Source organism: Eleginops maclovinus, chromosome 6 (genome assembly GCF_036324505.1).
Source record: "Eleginops maclovinus isolate JMC-PN-2008 ecotype Puerto Natales chromosome 6, JC_Emac_rtc_rv5, whole genome shotgun sequence".
Classification (NCBI taxonomy): Eukaryota; Metazoa; Chordata; class Actinopteri; order Perciformes; family Eleginopidae; genus Eleginops; species Eleginops maclovinus.
Window position 1 is genome coordinate 5,249,951 of NC_086354.1, and position 19,534 is coordinate 5,269,484.

The 19,534-nt window shown below is 41.6% G+C and overlaps 4 protein-coding genes across 6 annotated transcripts in view; 2 read left to right on the forward strand and 2 right to left on the reverse strand.

Moving 5' to 3' along the window:
* Window positions 1-3,422, reverse strand: part of LOC134866015 (TSC22 domain family protein 2-like) — a 34,302-nt gene extending 30,880 nt beyond the window's left edge. The window contains exon 1 of one of the 2 annotated variants that reach the window (XM_063885904.1): window positions 941-3,422. In XM_063885904.1, coding sequence (XP_063741974.1) covers window positions 941-2,748 — 1,808 coding nt within the window. In that variant the 5' untranslated portion in view covers window positions 2,749-3,422. The remainder of the gene's footprint in view (window positions 1-940) is intronic. The other variant, XM_063885905.1, reaches the window with a different exon arrangement.
* Window positions 3,423-5,433: 2,011 nt separating this feature from the next.
* Window positions 5,434-7,132, forward strand: LOC134865525 (putative nuclease HARBI1). The gene is made up of 4 exons (XM_063885101.1): window positions 5,434-6,099; window positions 6,184-6,299; window positions 6,495-6,606; window positions 6,705-7,132. The coding sequence occupies exons 1-4, from the start codon at window positions 5,670-5,672 to the stop codon at window positions 7,079-7,081; spliced, it is 1,035 nt and encodes a 344-aa protein (XP_063741171.1). The 5' UTR covers window positions 5,434-5,669; the 3' UTR covers window positions 7,082-7,132.
* A 2-nt stretch (window positions 7,133-7,134) lies between these two features.
* On the reverse strand, window positions 7,135-9,460 carry LOC134865526 (uncharacterized). The gene is made up of 6 exons (XM_063885102.1): window positions 9,090-9,460; window positions 8,833-8,900; window positions 7,949-8,122; window positions 7,799-7,857; window positions 7,652-7,708; window positions 7,135-7,526 (listed from the first exon to the last, which is right to left on the reverse strand). The coding sequence occupies exons 1-6, from the start codon at window positions 9,242-9,244 to the stop codon at window positions 7,416-7,418; spliced, it is 624 nt and encodes a 207-aa protein (XP_063741172.1). The 5' UTR covers window positions 9,245-9,460; the 3' UTR covers window positions 7,135-7,415.
* Window positions 9,461-12,008: 2,548 nt separating this feature from the next.
* Window positions 12,009-18,133, forward strand: LOC134865870 (profilin-2-like). Of its 2 annotated transcripts, none has more exons than XM_063885667.1 (3): window positions 12,009-12,352; window positions 13,949-14,141; window positions 16,231-16,559. In XM_063885667.1, exons 1-3 carry the CDS (start codon window positions 12,224-12,226, stop codon window positions 16,326-16,328), a joined length of 420 nt encoding a protein of 139 aa, XP_063741737.1. In that variant the 5' UTR covers window positions 12,009-12,223; the 3' UTR covers window positions 16,329-16,559. The 2 variants fall into 2 exon arrangements, with proteins under 2 accessions (XP_063741737.1, XP_063741736.1); XM_063885666.1 differs by lacking the exon at window positions 16,231-16,559 and adding an exon at window positions 16,575-18,133 and having other exon boundaries at window positions 12,015-12,352.
* Window positions 18,134-19,534: the final 1,401 nt, after the last annotated feature.

Below are 19,534 nucleotides of genomic sequence, written 5' to 3' on the forward strand. Positions count from 1 at the left end.
TGTGCAAGTTGTTGCCTGTGCAGTGGGAGCCATGGATGTTTGCCTCGAGTGCGCTACGGTCCACTTCTATAGGGACTAATGAGAAACAACAAACATTACATTTCCTTCCCGTGTGCCACTTCTCTCTTCCTTCAATGCACTCCCCTTCCTCCCCACCTCTCTGAAACAAAGGGGGAAACCCTGTTCATCGGACAGACTACATGACAAACACTACCTCCTTGTGATCCCAGCATAAAGCCAAAACTATTTTTGTTGGACAATTTGGAAATAGTGGCGTTAACCACTGGTATAATGATATTTGTCAACGTTTTAAAGAGCAATTAACTTCTTATCTGACATTGGAATATAAAAAATATCAAAATATTCCAATAAGTCAAAAAACAATAAATGCCTTTAGGCTTTATTCTGGCATAAGTTGGCCTTTAATGTTGGTGATATTGTTATTTCAACAAACACCTGTGTGCGCGTCCATGTAAATATCATACGATAAATCGTTAAACCTAGGTGATCAAGGTCGGGTCCGTGTGTTGTATAAGTCGACACTTGAAAAATGGTCAAAGTCGTGTTCATCTAAGGTACCATAAGTCCATAATATAAAAAGTGTGGAGGTCGTGTCCATAGCCTATATTGTACGATGATTCTATCACGGAAACATTTCTAATGTCAGGTATATACATTATACGATAAGTCGCTAATGTAAAAAAGGTCTAGTTCATATGTTGTACGATAGACGAATATATAAAGATAATCGTATAATAATGCAATTATCAAGACTGGTCTAATACCTCTCCTACTGTACACTATAGATAAAATGCCAGTAAGGCCTTATAATAGCTGTATGTGAGTGTTCACGTGTGTGTGTTGTGGATCATTTTGCACATGGTGATGAGAAATTACAATTAGACATTTTGTTAGATATATTAGATGGAGAGACTATTACCTGTCCACATCCCCGTCGACAGGTATGTGGATTCCAAACAGGCTGTTGACAGTCGGGGTGGCGAGCTGCAGGCTTTCAGGATTGAGGGGATTTGCCATTTCCCTTCCAAAGACAACGGGAGACTGTGTGTTGAAGAGACCCTCAAACCTCCCTCCACCCCCACCAGCTCCCTCCACAAGTCCAAATCCAGTTCCTTGGAGGCCATACATCCCTATAGCCCCTTGAGTCCTGCTGTGGGGTACCTGGCCTTGAGGCATACTGGAGCTTGTCACATTTGGCATGGCTGCACTGGAGGCACTGGGCACAGCCGTGGGCACAGTGGTGGGCACACTGGAGCTCGCTGCGACGACAGGCACGTTTTGTACACCGGAGGTGGCAGGGTGGAGGCCGGGGGGCTGAGGCTGTCCGGCGGCTGCATACTGACTCGCAGCTTGCTGCTGCAGAGCGGATCCACTAACCAGTACAGAGCCTCCGACGCCTCCGACGCCTCCGATTCCCCCGGTCTGCTGCTGCAAGAGGCCTTGCTGTCCGCTTGCTACAGACCCCCCTCCTGTAACATCTCCAGCCTGACTTGAAGCCCCCGCAGAGGATGCAGGTAGGACCGAGCCTTGTCCCATGAGCTGCAGCCCAGCAGAGAGGCTGGGCTGGCCGGTCGGAGGCCCTGGCTGCATGGAAGAGGGCTGTTGCTGCTGATAAAAGTCCGCCTGGTTCTGTGGCAGTCCAGAAGACTGGCCGGTCAGGTGGTGGCCCATGGGAAGCTGCTGTTGCTGCTGCTGGGGAGGGTAAACGACAGGCTGGGCTGAAGGAGGCATGACGGGGGACTTGTGCACACTGACAACAGATTGAGGCAGGCCGTTTTGGCCGATAGGCAGCACACTCTGGGGAGCAGAAGGTTGGAGACCTCCGACTGTTGGCTTGCTGCTGGAGAAAGGGCTCTGTGTGGCCGACCCACTGACACCCTGTGGTCTGGCGTTGTAGTTTTGATGGTGGATTTGTGGTGGCGTCTCCACTGCGTGCATGCGGGATGACAAAGAAGCATCCGCCACCGAGCCCAAGCCCTGACCTGAGTGCGTTGCAGGGGGAGCCACTGATCCTCCTGTATGCCCGAGCCCACTGTCTCTGTCAGCAGCAGGGTCCAGTGTTGTTGCACTGTTGTTGACATGCCTAATGCTATCTGCAGTCCTAACAGCAGAGCTCTCGGAGTCTTTCTCATAAAACTCTGTACACGTCCACCTGCCTCTTCTGAAAGGTTCTCCAGTACCATGATCGAGTTTAATGACCCTGAAGCGTGAAGTGCAGCTCACGGTGGAGGTGGCAGGAGGAGGAGCTGGACTGGTCACTGCAGCAGGTTGGGATGTGTTTACTGACACGCTGGCTGCTGGAGCAGGCTGTTGCTGCAAGGCCCCAGGCTGAGTATTGGGGGCTCCACCAGCTGCAGCGCCGATCCCCACAGGCTGCTGACCACCTTGAGTGGAGGCCGACACTCCCACCTTTCGAAACTCCCCGGTTGCGTTGCCTGACAGCGCAGACAACTGACCGGCTTGAGGTATGTGTGATGGCGCCATAACACTGATTGCCTCTGGCTCTCCGACATTATTCAAGGCTTCTTCAGATGAGCTCCTGTCACACACAGGCTCGTACTCAGCCCGTGATATGTCGTAATTCTCTGACGACCCATCTTCCGTCCGGGACTCGTCTGGGTCGTCCAGACTCTCCGTGTCGTCCGCGGCACCTATAGCCGCCCCCTGGGCCTGAGTCACACTGGTGATCTGAAAGCAACTCTTCTTCTTGGCCGGCATTTTCGACATATTGACAGCCTGATTCCAAGTGCCGTATGGCTGTGTGTATCCTTCGTCAGAAAGGGACGAGTTGGTTGCAGCTTCTTGAAGCTTAGATCATATTCCACAGCACACTTGCATGTGTAATTCTTAGCCTAGCAAACTGTAATCAAGATGAATCTACGCCATCCCTCTTCCTCTCTCGGTCTCCTGTTGCGTTTCATGGGCTCATAACGCATATCGTGTCGGGTTGTCAGGCAATGCGGCTTTAGACAGTGATACCAGCCGCCTGTAGGAAGATTGGTCCTCAGCTCCCTGTCGTTCCGGACCGGCCTGCTAACGTCCCGGTGGTCCCGTTGTGAGGCAGCCGTTGTCGCAGAGTGTGTTGCCCAGCTGCAGGTCCTACTTTAGGCTGAGGAGGGCCCGCAGCCCTCCACTCACTGAGCTAGCTAGCAAGTCAAGCAACTGGCTGCTGCACACTCCCCCTACGTCGGAACAAGTATGTGAGACATCTTCCCGAAAGCAGTCCTTTGTGTCCACTCACCTCACCAGCATCAGGCCATTCAGTGGCGACACTTACTGTGAAGCTGACGGTGTTAGACAGCGGAAACCGTCCTTCAGTTTAACGCTTTAAAACAAACGAGAGTCCAAACAGCGCCTACAGTTACCTCCCTCACGTAGTCACTCTTGACAAGATGGCTATGTTGTATGCAGCCGCGCTGCATCGTGGGTAGGTAGTGTGCGCAAGGGTGTTGACGTACGAGGCGTTTGAGAATCCCCTCCTCATGCTGCCTTCATGGACCGTCCGAAATGTTATAACCCAGGCAGGGCAATTGAGAAAGTGACATTTTCTAAGTTAGAGGGTGTGTGTCTTTGGACACCACCACCACCACTAGTATGCATGTTTTCGTCCCAACAAATCCCTATATAGTCCCCCATTTAGTCCCAAAGTAGGGACATTCTCATCAAAACTGATTATAATGTTTGAGCAACATGCCAAATAATGTCTGTCTAGCACGTCTAATGCAAGTATTTGCAGCTTTTTATCAGTTGTTTTCATTCTCAATTAAATAAGAAGAAGTTGGCAATCTAAAGACGTCAGGACGTTGTCTGATAATAATGTCACTTTTATTTGAATCTTACTAGATACCTGAATATGATAATTTGATTATACAAAAACATATTCAATTGATGTCCTGCTAATGGAAAGCACTAATAGAAGGATATGATTAAGGTCTGAGATTTAGATTATTCTTTTTTTATTCAAGAAAATGTACCTTAAGGTCCTCAAGTCTGGTTATTTTGTCTCTAATTGATCATATTTGAGAACTACATTTCAATTGAATGGCACATTCAATATGCTACTCATAGCAATACATACAAATAGCTAATTTATTTATTATCTTATTAACAATGAACATTGTTTGAATAATAAAGGTCACTGAGAACTTTCCCTTGTTATTTTATTAACACCAACTTAAAACGCTGAGCTGTAGCATATGTTCATAAAACTGAACACTACTGCCTAAATCACATTAAGCAAGTCTTTTGTTCAATATTTTCCTTGTTACCAAAAACATTTGACTTTTTGGTAATGCACTTGAAGTCATCACCTTCTCTCTATCTCTCTCTAGGTATTTGTATATGCTGCAGTGAATGTGCCAATTCATACTATCTCAGCTCTCCTGTAGGAGGCATTTCACGTAAAGTGGTCACAGGATCCTATGGTTCTTGTTTTGTGAGGGTTCTTTGTTAAAAAATAATTCCTTGTGTGCACTCTACCACTGCATTTTTGCAGAGTCATGGAAAGGATCGTGAGAATATGAAGGGGTATACCACAACTCAGCAACAATCCCACTGCCTTTCTCAACTCTTATTTCACAACACAGCATATAGGTCAGTTTAACCGCATTGACATGACCTTCAAGTCAACTTTAACTCCTTTTTTTATTAATGTAAACTGCACTGTTGCTCCTTTTTTTAAAAACCAGTCTTCAGTTTGCTTATGGGGTAATGTCAGCATGTGACACAGCATGCAGTAACTCCTGTGATCACTACACAATGTTGCACACTTTTGTAAAAGAAAAGCAGCTGTTCTGGTTGAATTGACAAGAAAATGTCAATGTCAACACAAATTTTTTTTAAAACGCATGTACCCTTTCTTTCCTAACCATCAAAGGGTTAATACTTGTTGTTAATAGCTCTGCACCAGACAGATGTATACTGAGTCACGAGTCTTCCCAAACCATAGAGAACACTGTCCCCTGTGGCCAAGGAGAGAATGTTTTACTTTGAAAGGGTGTTGTGCTACTCTATCCTTTTTTGGTGAAATAACCTTGAAGTGTCAACCATCTAGGCTGGTTTATATCCTTTATTGCTATTTATGACAGCATTTTGATGGTAAATGCGAATTCAAACACTGTTCTGTTTACAATGTTCTTCAAAATACACATTAATAAAGAGACAAAATAGGTGATACAACACGGTGGTGAAAAAGTACCAGGGGCCTGTACTACGAAGCTGGTTTTCTGGCTTACCGGGGTAACTTCGAGAGTAACTTGGTCACGTGCAGCGTATGTTGCTGGTTAACCCATACTACGAAAGTTGGATATGTTAAAACCGAGGTATGCTGCCATGGCAATATACGTAGGATCCCAAAACTGGTCTTCCCAGTTTTAGTTCTTGGTTAACCCTAGGGGCCTGTACTACGAAGCTGGTTTTCTGGCTTACCGGGGTAACTTCGAGAGTAACTTGGTCACGTGCAGCGTATGTTGCTGGTTAACCCATACTACGAAAGTTGGATATGTTAAAACCGAGGTATGCTGCCATGGCAATATACGTAGGATCCCAAAACTGGTCTTCCCAGTTTTAGTTCTTGGTTAACCCTAGGTTTCCGATTAACCACACCCTATTTAGACACCACTCCTCCACCGACATGTCCCCTAAAGACAATGCCAGCATACCTGGACGATCCGTACGATATAGGCGCGCAGATTGTGAGGGGCTCTCTTCGGAGGGCGAGGGTATTTAGAGACCGCCAGAATCCGCTGGCGTACCCGGACGATGTTCTCCATGAAAGATATAGATTCTCAGCTGAGGGAATTCGTTACCTATGCCAGCTGCTCGAGGCGGACGTCTCTAATGTAACCCGCCGAAGTCAGGCCCTCACAATCGAGCAAATGTTATGTCTTTCATTGCGCTATTTCGCCAGCGGACAATATATGTATTCCATCGGTGATGCTGAAAACCTGAGTAAGAACACTGTATGCCGGGTGATACGGAAGGTGGTACTTGCTCTCACTAAACTGGTGGATGCATTTGTTGTATTCCCTGGCCATTTGCCTGCACGTCAGATAAAAGAAGGGTTCTATGCAATCGCTGGTAATATGCCACTAATCTAAAAATAGGTAATTTGCACATTTCATAATTGTGACTGGCAACTGATTTGACTAACAAAATATCTAGGTTTCCCAAGAGTAATTGGAGCCATTGATTGTACGCACATTCCTATCAGTGCACCCCTGGGAGAGCATGAGCGGGATTTTGTGAATAGAAAGTCCAAACACACCATCAATGTCCAGGTAATACACAAGACTAACAGATTAACAGTAGGCGTACATTGTACAGTCCACGATTCATTGGAATAGGTAATGTCAACCTGTCAATTCCTGTTGTCATGTAGAATGATTTCCTGTCCTCTGCATGGGGTGGTGTCATTTACATGCGCAACAGCATGCCTCACCTGTTATGTTCCTTACCTGTGCACATATTCTTAGATGACATGCGATCACCACTATATGATCACAAGCCTGGATGCAAGGTGGCCAGGGTCAGTCCATGACTCCCGTATATTCAGAGAATCATCACTGTCTGACAGATTCCACCAAGGTAAAAGTCCTATATCGATTTACCTGAAGTAATATGCTTTAATAGTGAACATGAAATCAGTGTGACAGTTGTTTAATTTTTCCTCCATTTCATCTAAGGGCAATTTGATGGAATCCTGCTGGGGGACCGTGGCTACGCATGCATGAAGTTCCTCATCACACCATTTCCTGATCCACAAACAAGGCAACAGAGATCATTTAATCATGCACACAGTGTCACTAGGGCCAGGATCGAAATGACATTTGGCATATTGAAGGCCCGATTCGCCTGCCTGAAGGTCCTTCGGGTCAAGCCAGACAGGGCCTGCCAAACCATAGCAGCATGTGTGGTTCTTCAGAATGTCGCCACAATAAGGAAGGAAAGAGTGCCCCCTCATGATCCTCCCCCACCCCCTGATATTACTGATCCAATCACCCTGGATCATCCAACAGGCCGTGCTGTCAGGGATGCCATTACCAACCAGTTTTTCCAATGAATTGTACACACCACAAATTAAATGCACAAAAATAAAGACATGTCACACCAATCTCTGATATTATTCATTTATTAGATGACTCTCTTTCCTGCAAGAAGAAAAGGTGACGAAAAGCCAGATCAATGACACACATATAGGGTGTGGGTAGCCTATATATTAATGGAGTGATAAGACAATACCTTCTTCTCATGTTCCAGCTTTTCAATTTCTAATTCCAGCTTTCTGATCTCCAGCCTCTTCTTTGTGCGGTCCAGCTCCAGCACTTTCTTGTATAAACTGCGGACATTGTCCACTGTGGCCTACACAACCCCCACCCCATGTTGTACACATTAGCCTAGTATGCATTATATTCAGTAATTAAACAAGGAAGGAGAAACTGTACTTTGTCTGACTGTGAGGTCCCTGGGAGGGAGGCTTCAGGAGGGGAAAGCTCCTCCAAGTCCTCCTAACACACACACACACACACATTGCATTAATGACACAGGTCACTTGATTCAGACAGTACTGACAAATGATGCTCACCCTCCTAGGACATTAATGTGGCATATAGTAGCAGTAAAGTGTTTTAACCTGCATGTGTGTGTCGGAGGGGGCTGTGAGGGTCTCGTCATCATCATCATCATCATCCTGAAAAGATTCAGAATTTTACGCTGCACCCATACTTTAGGGGTGACATAGCCTAATTTACATGTCATGGATGTTATCCATTTGAATTACCTGTGTCAGAGGATGAATGCATCCTGGTGGCTGCAGGGTTGTGATGTTTCCACCCTCGACTGCATGCAACAGAAGACACATGTTACTGATGATTCAGGGGAAGAAAGCCAAAATACTCTAACATGAAGAACGATGAATGCCATACATTACCTTGCACATAGAGGGTGGACATTTCAGCTGCCCCAGGGTTAGACTGTACCCCTGCCACCCCATCCATCATCACCCTGCCACTGTTGTTGGCTAGGGCCAACTCTTCAGCAAGAGTAAAGGAGTCTGGTGCCCTCCCTCCTCCTGTGCGCCTTATTTCTACCTTCTTCTTGTTGGCTGTTAAAGACAGACACATTTAGCTCTCTCTGACAAGACACACACACACACACACACACACACACACACACACACACACACACACACACACACACACACACACACACACACACACACACACACACACACACACACACACACACACACACACACACACACACACACACACACACACACACACACACACACACACACACACACACACACACACACACACACACACACACACACACACACACACACACACACACACACACACACACACACACACACACACACACACACACACACACACACACACACACACACACACACACACACACACACACACACACACACACACACACACACACACACACACACACACACAGTGCCGCTGCTAGCCATTTTGGTGCCCTAAGCATAATTCCTTCATGATGCCCCCCCCCAATAAAAAAACATTATGAGTTGTGATGAGTGAGTGGGGAGGGGAGGGGGGGAGGGGAGAGGGGGGCACCATCGGTACCTTTGAGTAGTATGCCTAAAAAGTGCCTCATATTTCTATAGTCTACTGAAATAATTTCGGCCTTATAATTATTATGACGATTTTTCATTAGGCTATTTTTGGTGGTGCCCCCTCGACACTTGGTGCCCTACGCACAGCGCGTAATGCGCGTTATGGGAGCGGCGGCACTGCACACACACACACACACACACACATTCTTACTTACCATTCTGAATGATGTTGTTGTACTTCATCTTCACCTGCTGCCAGGTCCGTTTGGCGCTGCTGGTACCTCTGGAAGTATTTAAGGGACATACACAGAATTAGTGAAGGGGACTAAACATTCAGTTGTCCTGCTTCATTTGTGGTTGCACATACGATACAGTAACGTTCCGACTGTTATTGTACATCGTCCTGACATACTGTATTCAGGTTGGGATTATTTTAACGGACATATAGAAGTAAAGAAATAGGCCTACTTACGAATTTACGCGGTCTGTAATTTGCTGCCAACACCCCAGTCGCGCCTTGTTTGCTGCCGCGGTGTTGGATTTAGCAGCCAGGGTCGGTTTATACTCTTCATAACTCCTCATTATGATCTCGCATTCCTCTTCTGTGAAATAGGGAGAGCCCGCCATGATCGAGAGTGTTTTTTTGCGCTGGTACCACCCCTTTTATGTGAACGCGCAGTAACTCTGGTTGAGTGAACACAGGTTCAGCTGATCAACTTCATAATCAGCGTCGTAGTACCGTTTAAGACCAATCAAGATGTCCAGGTTTAGTCAACCCCGGGTTACCGCGGAAACCCTGAGTTAGTTCTAAGTAGGTTGAACTCCGTTCGTAGTACAGGCCCCATATCTTTAGAAATAATAATAATAATAATAATAATAATAATAATAATAATAATAATAATAATAATAATAATAATAAATGTGATTTATATAGCGCTTCTCCTTGTACTCAAAGCCCTTTACAAGCAAGTAAAGAAAAAATAACATCAAAAGTAAAAAGTGCTAAGCTAGGTGGAATAGGCGTGAGGGGTTAGAGGAGTTTAGAAATGACACCATGCACTTTACACAAAGACATTAACCCATGTCATAAAGTCCAATCACATGTTATAGGCTGATTCCGATTTTACTGCTTTAATTCTTTCTGCAAAAGACAGTGTTTGCAGCCTCTGCTTTATTAAACATACTTTTTTAACATCTGTATACATACAAGCTGGCTGGTAGGTTCTGAGCCACTTCACACACATAGATGGTAGTTGCTTGAATCAATGTGAACTTTGTGTTGGTGTATCAAGCAATGTTGTAAAAGGTAACAGGGTTCTTACTGTACTGTATTTACTTCCTTATTTGGGACACCACACAGCTGCGTACTGTTTTTTTGGGGAAATTATGATAGATACAGATAGGGAAAAACTGTCATCAAATATTTGCATTACAAATTTGAGAACATTTTGCATCTTTTTCTGGACCACGCTGAATCTAAACTCTCTAAATAACCAGTTATTTAGAAATGTTTCATTTTATTGCTCTTGCTTTATAACACCCAATACATTTTATTTACATTGAACTTATCTGTAAACCTCAAAACAAAAATTCAGAAACAATTTAGAAATTTTAAAAATCTACCATTTTATATTTTCATGACCCTGGTATCAATCAACGTTTATTTACATAGCCCAATATCACTCATTTTACATTTGTCTCAGTGGACTTTACAGTTGGTACGGAATATGAATAGGACACCCTCTGTCCTTGGACCCCTACATCGGACAATGAAAAACTTCCAAAGAAATTCCACATTTAACGGGGAAAACATGGAAGCTTGCAAATTCATGTGTCTATAAATAAGAAGACAATGAATCCAGGTGGATGTCAACAATCCTGTGGGAGCCATCAAAGAAGCAGTAAGGTGAGCATCAGGCAGGACCACAGCAACAGGCACAGCCACGACTCCGGACCACAGGTATCTAAAATGTTTTAAGCATTAACCATTTAACACAAACTCTGATTGCACTTTTGATGAAGGGGATTGAGAATACATATTAAGCATTCTTATGAAACAGAAGAATATATTATTTTATGTCTCTTATTCAAAGGTTGGAGAAGTACTCAGATATTGTACATAAGTAAAAGTATAAGTACCAGAGTGTAGGAATACTCTGTCACAGTAAAAGTCCTGCATTCAAAATGTTACTCAAGTAAAAGTACAAAGTATCAGCATCTAAATGAACTTAAAGTACCAAAGGTAAAAGTAGTCATTGTTTGATTGGTCCATTTCAGAATAATATCTCTGATATGTTTTATAATTATTGATCATTAAAGTGTTCTCAGAGCTGGTAAAGGTGCAGCTAGTTTGAATGGCTTTGTATACTGCAGGGTAGCTGCTGGATTTACTGCAGGTGAACTAAAGTCTGATTTAAGGGAGATTATATTTACCATCATTAATCCAGATCTGTAAAGTAACTAAAGGTACAAAATAAATGTAGCCTATATGAGTAGAAGTACAAAGAAGCATACCATGGAATTACTCAAGTTATAAATACAAGTATCTCAAAATTGTACTTAAGTACAGTACTTGAGTAAATGTAATTACTTCCTACCTCTGCTCTTATCATATGCATTAACAAATGACCAACAGACTCAGGGACAGTTTTATCCCACAGGCCAAAAGACTGCTAAACTCTTAAGCTTGCACTATGTTCATTTTTAATTTGTTTCATGTCTTATATATATTTATGTTGCATTGTTGGAAGAAGCTGTAACCCAACATTTCATTGCACATTGTAGCTTTGTATATGACACTACAACCTTTGAAATACATATTCTCTTTGTTTATGGTCCACATGCTATAATGCTACAGTGTCATTACATATGTTTTGTTCAATTAAAATCCAACAGGACACATTTTTCTGAAGCACTTTTGAAATATGCAATCAGTTCTCTCACACTTACGGAAAAAGTAGTACTAAACTGAGTAGAACATGTTGAGTAAGGCTTGTGCAGATTACAATTTGAGTGACATATATCTCAAATAATCATGATCAACTCAGATGTAGCAGTCAGTTTAGTAGAAAACAGAGCATAACAAGAAAGTAAAAAATACATTTAAGGCATGCAAGTGAGAGGATCATTTTGAATCCATCTGGCACATGCACCTCAGGGCACGTTTCCCCCTCAGCTGCATTCTGTCTTATGTGACAGTCTTTACATTATTCCCACACCATGAAAATACATGTAATGAATGAAAGAACTACGGCCTAAATGATTAAATCTGCAAATCTTCATGTGCCTTTTTGTGTACCCCTGCATTCCCTCAGACGGTTGCCTCTTGGCTGAGCTCATAAGTCCCTCTTTATTCCGCCGCCTGCCGCCATAAAAGCGCCGGGAGCTCATTGTGCGGAGGGATCTGATACAGACTACACCCAGCCGCTGCTTCACTCCCTGGCTTTCTTTGCTGCCCCAGCCTTGACGTTGGTTAACGTCGTAGTGCGGGTTAGATTAGAGACTCTACACTCGTCTCTAGGTTTCTTTCCGAATTGTATCTCTCCTGTTTGCCAACCGTTGTTCTGAAGCAGTAGGGATTTTCACATAGCATACATTTTCTTGAACATGTCTTGGCAAAGCTACGTGGAGAACCTGATGGCCGATGGCAGCTGTCAGGATAGCGCCATTGTTGGTTATGTGGACGCCAAATATGTTTGGGCAGCACATGCCGGTGGTACTTTCAACAATATCACGGTAAGGGGTGAACATGGGGTAATATGAGTTAATTTATGTCTTCGTTTGACAGTGTTTTACAGGTAATGCACACACAGACCCTCAACAGACTGTAAGCCGTGATCTCGCAGGGTCTGAATGAAGCGGTAGCGTGCTAGCAGCTAGCTCGTTTGTCGGTGGCCTGTTCGTTATTTCCTGCTTAGGAAACGCTGCAGGATTAGACCTCGTGTTGATCAGATAAGACTACTTGTGGTTTTCACGTACTGTTTAAGCATAAAACGACAAGTTATCTTTAAAAAGCTCAAACAGAAAAGTCAAATCAGTGCTATGTTAACCTAAGGCTTATTTTGAACCAGCGAGTAGACGGTGACTGAAGATAATGGGCATGCTTTTGTGTGGCCGCTTTGATTAGCTAACGTTAAGCTTCACCGGCTACCTGTGGTTAAACGGCTAGCTCTGGGGGAGGATTCGTCAGCTTACGACTAAGCTTTCTCATCAGTAACATAAGAAATGTAGCAGATAATTCGTAGATGTATGTTTTTGGTTGGGAATGACAATGTGTTTTTTTTTTCTTTCTTTTTCATTGTGAGGGATGGCATGAGAGCTAGTCCGCTGCAAAGACGTCACTTAACTTCCGCTACTGCAGGGATTGCATGTGTTCAGTCCCAGAAATCCTGGTTCTAATCAACATATCAGCAAGTTTCCAAAATCTGTTCATAAACTTCTCTCAATATAATGTTGGAAACCGGAATGTAAGTTTTATATTCAGGGCTGGTGCCAAGATAGTTTTATTTGGAATAGGGCTAAAAAACAAAACAAATAAGCGTCTCTCATTATCGATTACTCTGCAGAATTATCGATTAATCACTCGTTCCACAGTATGTCAAACTACTTAATGACACCTATAATTTCTCCCACCAGACGTTTTACATAAAAAAAGCCTTGTTTTGAACCTATTCAGTTTACTATCATGAATAAATGAATACCTGAAACTATTAATTGACATTCAAAATGGTTGCTGGTAAATAGACCAAAGCAAACGATTATTCAACTAAACGCTACTTTATTGACAAAATAAGCTCCAACAAACTGTATAATGGGTTCATTGTTTAGCACTTTTTTTTTTTAATGCCACAGTGGGTAAAAATTGTGGGGGTTTTTTTGTTCAGCCTCTGAAAAATTATGAACATTTTTCAATATTTTCTAACACTTAAAAGACTGAACTATGAACAAATAAATCAGCTGATCGTTTATAATTTGCAGCTCTACAGTAGATTGACTGTATTCAGCTCTAGTTGACATTTTAATACAGAAACAGGCTTTTTTGGGAGATTTTCATCAAACAAAAGTTTTAGCCTTTTATTGATTATAATGCAAAACAATGGCTCACGATGTCCACACCACAAGACAGTATATACAGTAGCCTTTAAAAAAAAAAAACATACCTGCAAATATCTCTTAAATGGGATGCACTACTATTTAAAAAAATATTTTTTAATTATCCATTTATACTTCTGAAGGATATGCCAGTCATGTCCCTGAAAGCATATCAAGTAAATAATAGTATTTGTAACATGCGCAAACTGATCCCAATCCTGTGGTTTTCTTGTCTTTCAGTCTCAAGAAATCGATGTCCTCATCGGTAAGGACAGGGAGAGCTTTTACACCAGCGGTATGACTCTGGGTGGAAAGAAGTGTTCAGTCCTCAGAGACAGCCTCCATGCTGACGGGGACTGGACAATGGACATCAGGACGAAGAGTGGAGGAGGAGAACCAACATACAACGTCACTGTGGGAAAAGCCGCAAAAGGTAATTATGTAGTTTCAAAACGTTTTAGTTCATCATCATAACCATTTAATTTGTTCTGTTGTTTGAGGGCTACCTCACATGAGTTTTGTGACTCAAGGAATCAGAGTGTCAAACAGGGTCTGTTTGACTAAATCTACAACATAGTCAGACATTACTTAATTTGAGCTTTCTAACATTTAGAAATTCATTGACCTCTGAACTTTGCATTTGTTACTATTTATTATCTTGACACAATTATTTGACACGGATCTAACATGTAGTCTTCTTGCTATTTAGTCTTCTATTGCGCAAATGCACTTCAGTTATTTCTGATCTAATGCAATTATGCTCACAACCTCGCTTAAGTGAAACAAGAGTCACAATAACATATGATGCAGTCTGCTCTTCATCATAACGTCACCAGGGTTTGCCTCATGGACTGTATGTATCGATGAATGAAGAGTCCCTTATTCCTTCAACTTCACAAATAGGAGTAGTGTCTTGCGGGGCCCAAACTGCAGTATCATGCCCCACACACCAGCTAGCTGCTGAGTTAACACAAGGGTAGTGGTTTGGCCAGCAAGACGAAAGGACTAACTCTTATATTTCTACATTTAGGATCAGATTGACATATTTTTGTATTTCACTGACCTGTTGCTGCTATGGAAAGTTTCACTCAGAGCAGCAGTCAATCCTGACCTCTCGCACTATTGTTATAGTGAAATATAACTAATTAAAGCCAATTTCATCAGAGCTTAAACTTGCATCAGCTTGAAAATTGCTTTCTAGCGGGACAGAAATCACTGGTTAAAACTGATTTGAAGTTTTTAGTTCAGCGTATGTCCTATTTTCTATCAGCAAAGGGGCTGGGTTTATAGGAGCGTGTTTATCGTCCATCTTTACATACAGTATGTGGTTTGCTTAATCCAGTCCATTTGCCTTTGTGGGCCTCAAAGTCTGATATTGCTTCAGTGTTTCTCATATGATCTTTCAGCAGTCTGACTTATGTTTGGGTCACTTATCACTTTAAAAAAAAAAGGAAACATTTTTGCCGTGCTGCCAAATGTTTATGTGGGAAACGCTGATTGCTATCACAACCAAACTGTTTTGCTTTCTTTCCCCCCATCACTGTTCCTCTTTTCTGTTGAGACTTCCACCTCTCATCCTCCTGCCTTGCATGTTATACTCAATGACTAGTTGTCAAAAGAGCACCAACATTGCACGTATTTACACGCATCCTTAGGAAGTTCACATTTGAGTTCCTGGCGTGTATATTCATATTCCTGTCTTAATTTAGCTAAATTAGCCGATCACTTATGCACTGTTTTCTGTGTTTATATTCTGTTTCATCAGTCTTAAATTCCATCTGATTTGCTGTTAAAAGCAGACGTCAGCAAAAGCTATCCTAGTCAATTGTTGTATAAAAATCTAAATGTTTAGAAAGGGATATTCAACCATGTGTTATGGATGACCAGGGCTGAGTGTGAAATTAACTTTTTCACTTTGTGAATATTCCCCAATAAAAATAAACCAAGTATGGTATGTTTGCTTTGAAATAATAAATGTTTAAAGTATTGAATTGTCATAAATTGGCAGTCCAGAATGTACAGACGAACGTGCACAGTTAACACTTTATCGCACAATTCAGATTACACAATATTTGTTATAAGCTGAATATGTGTTAAAATACCATTTTAGATAAAGTATTGTGAAGCTGCATAGGGAATTCTGGCCTACAAATGATATTTTTCATCTTGACAAAACACTATTTAATACAGATCTGCTCCCATTATAAACATATATTCATTCATTATATATTTTTCAATGATAACGATGCGAAAATAATCCAAATCGCAATATCAGTTAAATGATTTGCAATTAGTGTTTTGTTTTTTCTAATTATACAGCACTCCTATGGACAATGCATCGTGTCAATTTGTAAGACTAGCATCTATGCTAGCAGATAGCATGCTTGTGAGCCCTGACTGGCACACCGTTGAATATCTCTACCTTCACACTTCTGGTGACGATTTCTTTCTTGGAATGCCTTTCCCTTTGACCTTTTTTTCCACTTTTCTTAACTGTCCCTTCTCTATCTCTTCTCTTCCAGTTTTGGTTCTTGTAATGGGCAAAGAAGGGGTCCATGGAGGCGGATTGAATAAGAAGGCTTACTCAATGGCAAAATACTTGAGGGATTCAGGGTTTTAATGTTTTACAAGCTCACTTAGATCCAAATTTGAGGGACAAAAAAAAAAGAAGAGAAAAGAAATAACGCTGTTAAGATTTCTCCTGCAAGCAGTCAAATGTCATGGAAACCTTTTAATAGCAAATGAAGAGTGGTAAGATACTGTGTCACCTTTTTGTTACCCCCCCCTCTTCATCCTGTAAGGGGGGGAGGAGAGGGGGAGACTCTTCAATTTTGTTCATTTCTCTTTTTTCCCTTGTGTGCTCCAGTATTGGTTGTAGTCATGGGAAAGGAGGCGGTCCATGGTGGAATACTAAACCAGAAAGCACATTTAATGGCTGACTACCTGAGGAAGTCTGGATATTAAGCAACCTCTCCACCCATCCATCAGCTCACCGCCCCACCCACCCAACCAACCACCCACCCGCCGCATTGTGTTGAAACTCCTTCCAGGATTAGACAATGTTACATCCTCCCTAGTGTACTTTTAAAAAACGGCCTTTTGTTTTGCTAACATCCTCTCTTTATTTTTTTATTTTATATAAACCTCCCCAACTTAAACCTTGTACTTTATTTTTTTGGGCACTGCAGTAATGGCATGTACATTGAAATGTTTATTAACGAAATAAAAGTGTAAAACAGATTGGGATTGTCTTTGTATAACATCACTTACGATTGCAGGGGGAAGTACACGGTGGTTCTGCTTTATCAGCATTACTAAAATATGGCTGTTTTTGTTTTCATAAGCATGTGGGCATTTAAAAGTTGCATGCATACCCTCTTTATCAAATCTCTGTCCCTGCGTAATATTCCAGCCAAAACCATCTTCTCTACTGCCTCCATCTTGAAAGAAATGTCCTCTGACAAAGTCCTGTATGTGTCTACCGGTTCGTTCCCCGCCATCACATGCTTTCGCTGTTGTACCTGAACGTGTTCTTAATGATGTGGGCTGTTGTTTTGAGTGTAGTGTAAGAAGACATATTCACCACATCCTGGAGTCTCAGTGGACACCTCCAAGACGGCTCGGACATTTGTCTGCTATTTGTAAATCTTTCTGTGCACCACTACAACCATGTGAAGTTATTTTGTCCCCACCTTTTTGGACCAATTGTCAAAAGTAAGAGGATTAACAGAGTTTTTCTGATGGAGGATTGTTGACTGTAACCCATAAAGGCCACTTCAGATGTAAAACCGCTTCCTTTAGACATTGACGCAACTCTCATCACTAATTGATTTGTAGCTAACTTCATGTCCATTAACCAATGAAACAGCATTTTACTACAGTATGGATGCATTTTGACTGTGCACCGAGGATTGTTGGGCTCCTTGGAATTATTTGCCTTGTGCTTTAGTCATCAAAGGTGTATTCTCAAATTGTCATAGTACGGTACTTAGAAGTATATTTAAAAGAAGAAGAAAAAAAAAAGCTGTGTACACTAAAACCTATTGAAAATGGTGTTGGTTGGAATAAGACCATTTGTAAGTTGTCTTGTGAACATTTTCTGAGAATAACTGTGTATTCTGTGCCATAAAATTGATCTGATCTGTTGCTACGAGTTGGCTTTTTAACTGCTGCCCCAGTAAAAGAAGTAACTTTTAATGGCACTTTCCTAAAGGGGATATTTTGGCATCAGTAGACTCCAGACTTTGTGGAATATGTACAGAATTAAACGACAGAAAAAATAAGTTTGCAATACTTTGTCTTTCTTTTTTCTTTTCTTTTTTCAGTTGGAAATTCTCTCTGCCACAAAATCTGCTATTTTAAATGCCATGAATTAATGAGACATGTTGTTTACAGACGGATCAAATAAAAGTTATTCCAACCAGAGGTAAAGCCAATATGTCCTGTCTGTTGAGTACATGTTGACTGATTCAAGAGTTTGATACAAAATTAAATGAAGGACGTCAGTTCTCACTCATTAATGATTCACCACATTAGCTATAAAGCACTTCCATTCAGGCATGTGGTTACTCTTGTATTATATAATCAATACAGCAAATCCCTTCCGCTTTACTATTAACTCTTGGATTAAAAGCTTCCATTACAGTTGAATTATGGGAGACGAAGTTCAAACTGCTACTGAATACTAGCCAAATTCCTCAGTGTTTCTTTGCATAAAAGTGGAGGAATATCCACATGTGTATTGGTCTGCATTACTAATAATGAAGTTCTTAAGCACAGCCAGTGGTGGAAAAAGTATTAAGATTATTTTAGTAAAAAAATATTGAAACCACACTAAAAATATTCAATTTCAAGTAAAAGTACTGTGTCAAGAATGGTTCTTCAGTTAAAGAACTCAATGCAGAAAAGACTAAAAAAAAATACTGAAATATTATACAGCAAAGCAGCAAATCTTCACGTTTAAGCAACTGGAACCGTGAAATATATTTGAACAAAAAATGTCTTAGCAAAATTGCTGCTAAATAGTTGTCTGTTAACCCTGGTTCATGGTTTTAGTCACTTATATATAATTTTGGATGGCTTAATCTATACCAAATAATCATATGTTAAATGCTTTTCCTAAGTATGGCGTGTAAACATCTGAATTTATAAAGTAGTAAATAAATATGTAAAATAAATGTAGTTTAGTTAAAAGTAGATTGTCCTCCAACCTGTAGTAGAGTAGAAGTACAAAGTAGTATAACATGGAAATACTCAAGTAAAGTACAAGTTCCTCAAAAGAAAAGGTTCTTAGTTACTTTGCACCACTGAGCACAGCCAGGTGAGAATTGTCGTAAAAGTTGCAGTCAGTGATTGTAATCCAAAACAAGTTCTGTCATTTTTGGTAAATATCACTGCATTTTCCGTTAGCTCTGGCTCGGTGAATGGGGAAACAAAACAAAGCGTCTCACACCGAGCTGCACAACATCATTGCCACCAGGACAAGGGAAAGGATGCGGATATAAAGGGGAAGGCAGTCCTTAATGGAAAATTTTACTTAAGAACTACAGAAGTATTATCAGCAAAATGTACTCCAAGTATCAAAACTAGATCTGATCAGTATGCAGAATGGCACTTTCAAAACTCCTATAGCATAGAATATTATGTTGGTTGTCATATTTTATTTTAAGAAATTACTATTTGAAATACTGGGTAGTGAATCATATGATAAATCATGTGATTTTACCTGTACAAAGAAGCGTAAATAAATGTAGCAAAAAGGACAATATTTGCCTCCAAAATGAAGTGAAGCAGGAAGTTTACGCACAAGCTGCTGGGGGATTATGT